This window comes from Myotis nattereri (genome assembly GCF_964212035.1).
Source record: "Myotis nattereri genome assembly, chromosome: 3".
Taxonomy (NCBI): domain Eukaryota; kingdom Metazoa; phylum Chordata; class Mammalia; order Chiroptera; family Vespertilionidae; genus Myotis; species Myotis nattereri.
In genome coordinates, this window is record NC_138077.1 from 183,274,007 (window position 1) to 183,286,320 (window position 12,314).

At 47.2% G+C, this 12,314-nt stretch overlaps 1 protein-coding gene across 1 annotated transcript in view; it reads left to right on the forward strand.

Moving 5' to 3' along the window:
• Positions 1–12,314, forward strand: part of AGBL4 (AGBL carboxypeptidase 4) — a 999,231-nt gene that overhangs the window by 965,144 nt on the left and 21,773 nt on the right. The window contains exon 11 of the mRNA XM_081087168.1: positions 2,756–2,918. Within this exon, the coding sequence (XP_080943294.1) occupies positions 2,756–2,918 (163 nt within the window). The remainder of the gene's footprint in view (positions 1–2,755; positions 2,919–12,314) is intronic.

Genomic DNA, 12,314 nt, shown 5'->3' on the forward strand with positions numbered 1-12,314 from the left:
ACAATATTGACAAAGGACCAGGAGAGAAGATAAGGAGGGGAGTCAGCATGTGGTATGGGGACAAGGGAGATAGTTTGTGAGGTTTCCTTTGTTTTGATACCAAATCTCTGAGGCCTGTCTGTGGCCAGAGATGGGGGGCGAGGGGAGGGGGGGGAGCACAAAGGTGAGAGCAAGTTTTGAGGTTGTTGAACACTGGCCTTGCCTGTTGCTTCAGGCCTGGACATTGGTGGAGATGATAAATTTCTCTAGGAGGTAAAATGCACTATGAATCTCAGAATCTTTGAATGCCAGACCACAAGAGGTTGGGAGAGATTATTTAGCCCAGTTTCCTCTCTACACCTATAAGTCGCCTATGGCCTAGCGAGGCAGGTATATATAGTAAAGTCCCTCAGGTTTGGTGGTCTAATCCAAGCAGGTGGCTCCCTATTGGTAGGTCTGGGATAAAAGCAGCCATCCTCGTTTATGTGGGAATCTCTATGGGATGGTCAGCCCTTGTCTTTTTGAAACCACTCCAATTCCAGAGCAGACTATGATCTCCTGGATCCGGGTTCCCTGGAAGGCTGGGCCATAGGCCTCAGAGACCTTCACAGGGGTAAGGTTTCCAGGGTCAACAAAAGGGGCACCATCTAGGAGATTTATTTCTGGCCTTGCTGATTATGTTCCTGCATTGCAGCCCCTTAGGAGTCCAAGGCCGGGGTCAAAGTCATCTGCCCTACTCCAACCTCTGTTTCCCCTCTTCCCTGATCCTCAGTGCCCAGCTCTAAAATGAGAGTTGGATTTCACTATGTGGACTTCAACAATCCTTTAAGATATGATATTATACGATTTTCTGATTCTTTCCTTTACCACAACACACACATATTTCTGTTTCTTTCCATGTCTTTCTGTCTTGTTTTGCTGTTTTCTTTCTCCTTCTTCCTTTCTGTCTTTGCCTTCTTTTCTTACTTCCTGCTGAATAAGACACACATTTTTTTAAATTAAAACCATCATCTCTTCATGTACTTAGATCTTCATGTGTCAGCACAGATGCCCTTATAACCACACATGAACTGACTCTCACACCTCTGTGAAAGAGATTTTTTTATTTTTTTAAATATATTTTTTATTGATTTAAGAGAGGAAGAGAGAAGGGAGAGAGAGATAGAAACATCAATGATGAGAGGGAATCATTGATTGGCTGCCTCCTGCATGCCCCCTACTGGCGGGTCAAGCACATGCCCTTGACCAGAATCAAACATGGGAGCCTTCAGTCCACAGGCCGACGCTCAATCCACTGAGCCAAACCGGCCAGGACTGTGAAAGAGATGTTATGATCACTCTACAGATGAAGACATGAAGGCCAGTGGACTCCGTGTCACATGTTCTGAGCAGGGCCAGGCATTGAGGCACTGACCTGTTTGCTCCCTCCTCTCCCTACTGTGATGAGTGTGGGAACACTCAGTGACGAAGTTGCCATGATCCCTGCTCTCTGGTGAGGCTGGACGTGAGGTCAGACGTGAGGTCGGCCGTTGCAGGTGGGCAGGGAGCACTGTGAAGGAGTGCGGCAGGTTCTGAAGTCACTTATCCCTTGGTTCACGTCTCCTGTATCACTTACGTGCTCCACCTCTGAACCCCTTTCCTCACCTTAGAGGGGCAAAATTATCACACACACACCAAGGAGTGTTTTTTTCCCATTAAATTTATTGGGACAACACTGGTTACTATGTCTGTATCCTCTATTGTGTGCTTACCACCTGAAGTCTAGTCTCCTTTCCTCACCTTTATTTGACCCTGTTTACTCTCTCTGTCCTCTCTGTACCCCTGTCCCCGCTGCTAACCACCATTCTGTTGTCTGTATCTATGATTTTGGTTTTTCATTTGTTTTGTTTGTTCATTTGTTGCTTTTATTAAATATCCCACATCTGAGTGGAATTGGTTTCCATCTGACTTATTTCACCTGGCATAATACTTTCAAGACCCATTCATGCTGTCACAAATGTCAGTATTTCATCTTTTTTTATGGCTCAGTATGTACCACATCTTCGTTATCCAATCACCTGTCAAAGGGCACTTAGGTTGTTTCCGTGTCTTGGCTACTATAAATAATGCTGCAATGAACATAAGGGTACATCTATCTTTCCCAATAAGTGTTCTTAAATTTTCCAAGTACATACCCAGAAGAGGAATTGCTGTATCATATGGTAGCTCCATTCTTAATTTTTTTAAGGAATCTCTCCATAGTAGCTGCACTAATTTACAGTTCCAAGGGGGTTATTTTTGAAGCCCAAATGAGATACTGCTATAGGGGAAACAATATAATTAAGTTGAAATCACTGCCCAAATTTTAATTCTGATTGTCATCATAGTACAAGTACTTCTTTTTTTTTTCAAGTTTTATTTTATTGTTTGAAGTGTTACATATAGTATTGCATATTGCTTCTTATTCTCTGTCCACATTCCTTTGCTCCATCTGTTCCCCATTCAGATTTTCACAAATACAGGGATGGGCAAAAGCAGTGTTTCCCATATGCATGAGTGTAAGCCTACTTTTGCCCTCCCCTGTATTTGTTAAATGGCAGTTACTGTGCCCCAGGAGCTCTGCCGGATGCTTTCGTTTTAATGCTGTTTGTTTAGTTAATCAGTCATCCTACTAAACCTGTGATGTGGGACTAATATCCCACTTTTCAGATGAGGAAGTTGAAACCGAGAGGTAGTGTGCACAAAGTCTGCTAGCCCAGGCGTCCTGCCCTGACTCTCTGCTCCTCTTCTTTCACAGTCCAGCACATCCTTCAACCGGGATGCCGTGAAGGCAGGCACTGGCCGCCGCTTCCTCGGTGGGCTCCTGGACCACACTTCCTCCTGCTACACCCTGGAGGTCTCCTTCTACAGCTACATCAGCGGGGGCACCACTGCTGCGGTGCCCTACACCGAGGAAGCCTGTATCCTTGGCAGGTCCCCACCCTACCCTGGGCCAGCCCACAGCCAGGCCTGGCAGGATTTGCTAGACAGGTCAGGAATTCGGTCTCCCGTGGGGTGAGGATGGAGATGGCTGGCTCTGCTGTTGGCATCTTTGCATTGTCCTGTTACCCCCTCGCCCTCTAATGGACGCCCTTTCCCAGCTGCCTCTGCTGTGCTTCAAGTCTTGGTCAGGCACCTGGACCCACAGCCGCCCTCTGCTTTATGCTGCCCCCACCTCTCTCTCCCCTCTGCTCCCTGATGAGAGAGTCTTCTGCCATCTGAGGTGTGTGAGCACACAGGCTGGAGGACCATCCTCGGGGCTGCTGAGGAAGACCCTGATGGTCTTCACTCCTCTTTCTAACCCTGAACATCTAAAACTGTATTTTCTCTTCTATCTTTTTATTCTCTTGCTTTCTCATTTTCTTTTCTTTCTGCTCACTATTTTTCCTTTTACTTATCCCCCCCTTGCCCCCTCTCCTCTATCTCTCCCTTCCCTCCTGTTTTGTATGTTTCTTCCCCTAATTCTCACAACCCCCTTCCTCTCTCCCCTCCCTCTGTAGTCCCTCTTATTCCCATCTTCCTTTCCTCTCTGGCTCCTCACTTTGCCTCCCTTCCGCCTTCCCTCTCTGCCCTCTCATCCTCTGTACATCTTGCGCTTTGCATTTCCTCTGCCAAATTGTCTTTCCTCATACAATTTATCCGAAAACCCCCAAGCATGCCATGATGAAATTAGAGGTTACTTTCTAGCTTGCTTGAATTTGTAGGGGTTATTGAGTCAATCTAATTCCCTGAGTGTTGATTTTAATTTCAAGGTCACAGCATGACAGTTGTGACAGATTGTGACAGTGTCTGTTTTCCTTTATCCTTTTGGTTTTTGGATTGACCCATTTCTCCTTTCCTATGTTTTCTTAGAGAAAGAATTATAGTTGAAGGAGGAGAAAGGAGAGGAAATAAATTAACTGTGTATATATTTAAGTTCTCCCCCCCAAGTACAAGTGCTCCTTTTAGCCTTTATTCAACCGTGGTGAGTATTTATGGAGTTCCTACCATACTCTGGGCAGGAAAACATCCTTTCTATGTGTGATGTGACTTAGGACTAGTCGGTTGCAGCCTAGTGGTTCTGGGCGGGGGGGAGGGGGGGGAGGTGTCCAATTCCCAAGCTGGGATCATGGGAGGCAAGGTGACAAACCCAGATGGAGGGGTGAGCAGCAGGTCAGCTGGGTGTTTGAGAAATGTTCCAGACCCACAGAGCACTGGAGAGATGGTGAGAGTCACCCAGACTGAGGCAGTCATCTTAAAGTCAGCTTTCATAACCTTTAACTACGGCCTGGCTAAGGAACAGGCAGAGGACCCTTGGTTTCTAAAGTCCTGGCCATCTATCAAGTGCCACACCACCACCACCCCCTCGCCACCTCAAAGCACACGCCCTTAATCATGTATGGCCCATGCCCTCTCTATGATCCCCTAACTCCTGTAGCACATGCATAGGTCACATTCCACACTGCACCCACCGGCTTGTTCCACATGATATTGTGGCAAAGAAGGTAGAGAGAGTTGCCTGGTGAATTGAGCCTGTGCACCAAAGGGGATCCCGCAACCCCTGATCATAGTGAGGTGTGAGTTTGTGCGCAGGAGCCTGCCCTCAGTTTGTGGTTGGTGTCTGATGTCGAATTTGAGGGTTCCCATCCTTTCTTGGCACCTCTGACATGCTTTTGTGTCGAAAATAAACGTATTTCTCAGTAGAGTGCCTTCCCCCTTAGCTCAGGCCACAGTTCTCCTCAGTGCCCAGTCCTTGTTCATCACACATAAACATACCACCAGGACATGCAGGAGTCAGACCTAGGGCCCAAGCTAAAATGCTGACCAAGAAGGCATAGTTCCTGACTCAGAGCTTTCACTCTCCTTGGGGAGACAGAAGAGGAAAGAGGCATCTGTAATATATATGATGAGTTCTGTGGGGAAGGATTCCAGAGGGCCGTGGAAAACTTTCACTTAGTAAATTTGTGTTGAGTGTCCACCACAAGCAAGGTAAGTTCTAGGCACAGGGGATGAAACAGTGAACATACTAAAAACAAAATGTCTTTACATGACCTCCCAGACACAGTTTTGGAAGGTCACGGATGGCTTCCCAGTAGAAGTGACATGTAATCTGAGTTTTTAAGACTGAGTAGAAATTACCCAGATTTACAGGGGTGAGTTGTTAGAGGGGGGACACTGCCGACGGAGAGTAGAGGAGGGTGTCTGCAGGAGCAGTGCATGGCTCAGGGTGGCTATAGGACTTCAGATGCAAGAGATGAGACTGAAGGACAGGCTGTAAGGAATTGAACTTGAACATGACAACAATGGGAGCAATAGGAAAGTTTTAAATTGTGGTGGAAGCCACTCTGACTACAGTGGGAAGGACAGACTGGAGGGGCCAGGACTGTAGTTGGAGACAAGCATTAGGAGGTTGCTTTGATCATCAGGTGGGAAGTGATTCAGGCCTCAATTCTGGTGGTGCCGTGGAGTATTTAGAATAAGGGGATTTGGTATGTGATTAGAGGGTGTCAGTGGGGAAGAGGTGCTAGTTAGTGATCGGAGGGAGTTAAGGGTGACTGGTGGGGCCTCACATGAGCTGAGCAGGCCATGATGCTGTGAGAGCCGCCGCCTTGTTCTGTTACCCAGGGGATGAGAAGAGAAACCCGGAGCTGCACCGGGGAAGCTAGGGCCAATTCAACACACACGCGTGTGATCTAACTTGGCTCCCGGATGAAATGCACTTTTTAAAACCCTCCTCTCGTGACAGAAGGAGACTTCAGGCATTCAGATTGTGGTCCGGGTTGGCTACTGGCTCCTCCTCCCAATCAGAGAAAGAAATGACATGATGGTCTGATGGGAATGGCAATATGATCTGGAAGGAAGTGTCCTCTAGCCTGGGAGTCAGGGGCCTGGATCCTGATGGCAGCACCTCCCAGAGAGTGTCCTTCGGCAAGTCCTCTAACCTTGCTAGGGTGAGTAACATCGCCTTCACAAAGGGACCAAGGACCTTTCACTTTCCCACCCCTGCTCTGGGGATTAAATACAGATACTCATGAAAATGTGAGGAGTTATTCAAAGAGAACAGACCCCAGATTCAGACAGATCTGGGTTTGAATCCTGTATCAGCCACTTACTAGGTATGTCACCTTGGGCAAGTTACCTCACTTCAGTGGATCTCGCTGTCCTTTTCCATAATAGGACATAATAATACTTCACCTCACTGAGCTGCGATGAGGTTGAATAAAATAATGTGTGTGAGTGTGCACTGTAAGTTAAGTGACTGTTGGTTAAAACATTGAAGAGATGTATGTGACTGTGGGTGAGGACCTGTGTTTATGTTGAAGACATAGAGTTGTTAGAGCAAGAGGCCTGGCTGTGCTGCGAGGGCTCACAGGGCAGAGGGGCTTGGAGGAGTCACCACAGTTAAGGGCCTTGACCTCAGAATGCCAAACAGTGGGTGGGAGTGCAGTTCCTATGGTTTGTTTTTCGTGTCTGTCATCCAGAGTACCCTCTTCCCAGTATCAGGTGTGGGTTCCCCAGAGGGGGCTAGGCACACGTAAGATCCGAGAAGGCTGGAAGGGAGGGAATCCTGAGGGGTCTTGCACCCAGGCTCACAATAGTGCTCACCTCCCCACCCACCAGAAAACATATGTCTGTCAGTCTAGTTTTTCTCCCTGGAAAAGTGCCAGCTAAACATACCAGGGCCTTCCTCCCTAGTGCAATTATTTAACCACTCTGTCTGCCTCCCATTCACCTTGGGAATCAGCCCTAGTTCTCTTTCTGCAGGAAATCTTTCTTCCCTCTCCTGCCCCTCAGTTTCTTGATCTGTAAAGGCGGAATAGAGATGTTTTATGTCACAGGGCTGCTTTGATGGTTACAAGGGAGAATGCAGATGAATCACTGGGCACACACTCAGGCGCCATTGAATATCAGTTCCCCTGCCCTTCCTCCCTGTTGCTTGTTGTTTTTGTTGTTGTTAAATGATAAATTCCTGAGAACTTTAGACCATTCTCCAGCAAATGCTATTTACATTTTACTGTCCTGCAAGTAATAAATTGCTCTGTTCAAATGATTTGGGAGGTGGGGGGAGGTGAGCAGAGAAAGAGAGGGAGATGCTAAACTGGAATCATAAAATAACCCACAGCTTCTATGGTCTTTGTTTATGGTCTGGTCACAGCCAAAGGAAATAGCTCTTTGACAAAATGGATGAGAAAAACATTGCAAAGAGAGACCTTTGGTCCTGAGCAGACTCGTTTCCACAGTCTTATAGCTGGGACACCTTAATCAGAGAGTGCTGGCTCTAGGTGAAGGGAATGATGGGTGTGGCCAAGAGAAGATGCAGAGATCTATGACTCAGGTGGTTGGCTTGGTCTCAATTCAAAGCCTACTATATGCTTTCCACTGGGTCCACACCAGACATTGACAATGTCATTTATTTTATTCATCCATCCAACAGAACTCAGTAGACACTACAAAGTTTTGTCCTCAGTCCCTGGTGATCTGATAGTCACCTCTGTTGGGGCACTACACCTCTCCAGTGCCCCTCTTGTCTGAACATGAGCTAAAGGTTGCATAACTGGTTCTCTGGTTTCCTTTTCCAAGTCTTGCATGGTGGTTTCATACTTCACTTTAAAATGTGGTATCTGGCCCTTGCCAGGTAACTCAGGAGGTTAGAGCATCATCCCACTATGCCAAGGTTGTGGGTTCAATCCCTGGTCAGGCCACATATAAGAATTAACCAATGAATGCATAAATAGGTGGAAAAACAAATCGATGTTTTTCTCTCTCTTCTCTCTCTCTCTTCCTCTGTCTCTCTCTCAAATCAATAAATAACAATTTAAAAATAAATTAAAATAAATTTTCAAAATGTGGTATCTATGGACTCAGGATCTCAGCTAAAACCAAGACTCATTTTAATAATGTGTTCCAATATCTAACAGATAAGATTGAGCATTATTGGTGATTTCTTGGGCATGGGGATAAAGAGAGAAATCAAGGAAGATGCCAATTTTCTTGATTTGAACAACACAGTGGAACCAATAACGTACATACAGACTGTTGGAGAAAGAGGTTGAGGAGGGGAATATTTTGAGCTTTGTTTGGGATGTGTTGAGTGTAGGGTGGTCATGTGAAGTACAAATAGAGAAGTTTGGCAGGCAGGTGGTTTTATGGTTCTGAAGTTCTGGAGAGAGCCTGGACTTTGGACAGGCTTATAATAGATTTTTCTACCAGGTACTATAGAGTCCTAATGAGAAAGTGGTTTGGTATGTACAGTCCAGGTGGGCTTCCCCTGATGAGCTGGTGAAAAGAATGCCCCTTGTCCCTGTCATAAGCTGTGTGACCTTGGTTAAATAACTTCTCCTCTCTGGTGAAAGCCTGATACTTGGTAGGCCTCAGTGAATGCCAGTGAATGAATGGAAGGAAAAAAGGAAGGAAGGATGGAAGGAAGGGAGGAAGGAAGAAAGGAAGGCAGGCAGGCAGGCAGCAAGCAGGCTTTAGCAACATCTGCTAGTTGACCCACTAATAGGACAATGAGTGATGTGATCTGTGTTGCTCAGGGGAACTATCAGGATATATGTGTGTACTGGGCGGTTGGGGAGGTGTAGGGGGTACTGCTTGGATTTTCTTTCTTGAAGAGGAGGCTTCACTTTTTAAGCAGAAGAGTAGGAAGTGTCAGGTCTGATCTGTTGATTGGCATGGAATGATACTCAGGTACTTCCCAGTTTGTCATGCCCATGGTCAATCCTTTGTTAAGATTAATAGGCAAAAAAAATGCTTCAATCTGTGGGCTTTGGGAACAAAAGACTAAACTGGACAGGGACCTGTTGGGGGTTTATTTCCCATCCCACCCGACCCCCATGTAGACATGGGCTAGAATTTGATATTTAAATGTGAATGCTTATGGAAGGACAGTCTGAATGAATGGATGGCTAATAGTAGTAGTGATGATAAAGACAAAAATATTGAGATGTGCTTCATGAGTCAGGCCAGGATCCCTGCATTGGAGGAATGGTCATGTGGGTTGGGGAACTTCTGTTCCCCATTCTGGGTTCCAATTTTCCTATCTTTACATTAGAAGATAAAATGATATGATCCTTAAGTTTATTTCTAAACTAGAAGCCTGGTTCACAAAATTCATGCACAGGTAGGGTCCCTAGGTCAGGGCTGATCTGTGGGGAAACCAGTGGGGGGATTGGACCCCCTCACCCCCACTAGCACCCACTTTGGCTAGCCTGGGGCCTGCGGGCTGGGGGCAGCTCCTGCGTTGAGTGTCTGCCCCCTGGTGGTCAGTATGCATCATAGTGACTAGTCATTCTGCTGTTTGGTTGATTTGCATATTAGGCTTTTATTATATAGGATCATTAGGTAGATCGATGGATGGATGATGGATAGATAGATGATAGACAAATGCAGAAAGAATTATTTGATTTTTAGCCTTTGAGATAAGTACCTCCATTTAACGTACAGGGAAACAAAAGCCCAGGAAAATCAAATAACATGCCCAGGGCTACTCTCTCAGTTCTGCCTGGTTTTGTCTCACCTCCTCCTTGTTCTGCAGTGGGCCCAGATTCCCTCCCTTTCCTGTAGGACAAAAGCCCATTCCTGAACCCCACAGAGGTTGGAACCCACCAGCCACCTCCTGCTCCTCCTGTAGCCCTGTTCTCTATAACCCCTAGCCCTGGCTGTGATCCCTGGTCTTCCAGATGCCACCAGACCCATCTCCACATGCCCAGACTAAGCTGCCTTGTCCTTTGTGAGCCCTGCCTTGGTCCTGCAGCCCCCACCTCAGATTTCAGTGTGCCTCTTACCCAGGCCTGGAAACCCAACATGTCATTACCTTCCCCCATTCCCGCTCCTCCCCCCAAATGAGGTTTCTAAGGGGTTTATCTGCTGTTGTCAAGTTTATAGCCATAATTCAAAATGCTGTTAATATTACTGACAGCAGAGAGCTACAAATTACAAAGTTGTAAAGTTACTTTATGGGGATAACTGTCAGCCTTCACTAGCATCACTGCAAGGCTCCATGGAAACCAAGTGATGATAGAAAGAGTTGATGTTGCTCAGGGGTATGGCTGTGAGCTGTTTTTCAGAGGGTTCCTGGTGGTTCTTAAGTAACTTGAACCTATCTTTAATAACAAAAGGGTAATATGCTAATTAGACCAGACATCATTCCGGACGTCATTCCAGATGAAGCCAGGGCCAGAGGGAAGCCCAGGTCTCGGGTGTCAGAGGGAAGGTGGTGCCAGCAGCCGGGGGGAGAAAGGCCTAGTTTGTTTATATTCATGTTCAAGTGTACATTTATGCACGCAGGTTCTGTGTTCCCATCTTCTTGTCGTGCAAATGTGGAGAGAGCCCCCAAAGTGGAAGGACTTTACTCAAGGTCAGTTCTAAGGTGCTCATCGGGGCCTGACTTTGACCTGCCCAGATGCCAACGACTGTCTGCCACACTGTAGGTGTTTACTAAATAATTGTTGAGGGAGTGAATGCCTGAAACACTTGGAGGCATAGACAATAATAAGAACAAAGATGTTAATGATTTCTACCTTTAGAGTAAAACAAATAAAACAAAAGCAGCTTTGGAAACTCTAATTTGGGAGAATGAGGTTTCCTGTGTAGTAACATGGTTTAGGTGTCTTAATTGGTACTATTAAGCTCGGTATTAGACAGCAACACAAACGTTTCCATCCCCAAATCTACCACACACTGTCCTCCTGCCAGAATTGATGCTAACTGGCTATAGTAATAGAAGCAGATGTTGGGAACAAGGAGGCACTGGCCTTTCTTTGCCCTACTGTGTCATCGACCCCTGGAGCCGTGTGTTCATCTCTGGTCCCCTCTCTATGTAGGCCATTGAGAAAACGGTGCACAGCCCCTGAAGGACTGGGATGGGAAGGGAGCACCGCTGGTTTACCAGCTGGCCCAGTCTGCCTGGGACTGAAGGGTTTCCTGGGAACTGCAGTGCTAAAACCAGAGCAGGTTGACAGTCCCGAATAAACTGAGATGGTTGGTCATTCTACCCAAAGCTTTGACCTGTGCGAAACTGATCAATGAATTGGGGATAGTTCCTTTGGAAAGAAGATATTTGGAGGCTACATATTTGCTTTGGTCAAATTTCTAAAGAGCCATCATGGAGCAGAGGGAGACAATACATCCCCCGGTTGTGCACAACAAGAGTCAGGATGAGATCTAGTGGGAGGGGAGGCAGCTCCACTGTGCACTCTGCAAGGGAAGTAACGACAGGGCTGCACTTACTGACCACCTGGGACTCCTAGGACCTGGCCCAGTTCTTGGGGATGCAGAGAAGAGTGATGGCAGCCTCTGCCTGGAGACGTTCCCAGTGTGGTGAGGGAGACAGGCAGGAGAGTAACCTCATGAGTGTGTGACAGAGGAGCACAGGGAGTGGTGGGAATGAGCATCGAACGAACCCAGCCTTGGGGGTCCCAGGGGTGGGAGCAGGTGCAGCAAGGAAGATGCCATGGGAGGGCCTTGCAGGCAGAGAGTGGCATGTGCAGAGTCCAGAGCACTCAGAGAGCTGTATCCCCCCCTTTGGGCAAGTCTGGGCCTTGGGAAGTCAGTTGGGAAATGAGAGGGGATTAGGCTGGGGAGGGCTGTGGGAACCAGGGGGTAAAGCACAGTGTTTCAGGGAGAGCCAATGGCAGCGTGGGGAGGATGGCTCAGTGGGGTCAGCTGGAGATAAGCAAGTGCAGCACAGACATATGTCAAGCCACCTCACCAAGTAACGCTCATCCACCCGCCTTCTTCCCTCTCTTCATTTTCCTTAAAAGGACCCTGTGATACTGGCTCTGGAAGTAATTCAGAGAGTCCCCTCCTTCCTGGTTCTGCTGGGGAACCAAGAGTTCCAGTGTGTCAGATGGCCAGAGGTTTGGGGATAGCTCCTAGTGGCACTGTTGGGTAATGGACAGAACTCCAATGTGAGATTCACGAGCCTTGTTAATCTGCCTTCTGCCACTCATTTGCTGTGTGATCTTGAGCAAATCACTAGACTTCCCTGAATCTCACTTTTCCATCTCTGAAATGAAAGGTTTGAACTAAGAGCCTCCATCCTCCAGGCCTCATTCAATGAGCCTATTTAACTTAGACTGACACACATTTTTTGAACCTCCACTATGTATGGACACAGTCACCCCAAGAATGTTGTCCACCCCTGGAGGGCATGCACTGCTCTCCACGGGACCACCAGCCCACCCTTTTTTCCAGAGAGACCTGGGACCAACAGCTCAAGTCTCACTCCCCAAGCAGCAAGCTATATGCCCGACAAGACACGCTGCCTGTCTGGGATTTCTTAGATGTCAATATTTTCCTCAAGATGATAAATGTCCTGCCAATCACAGGAGGCA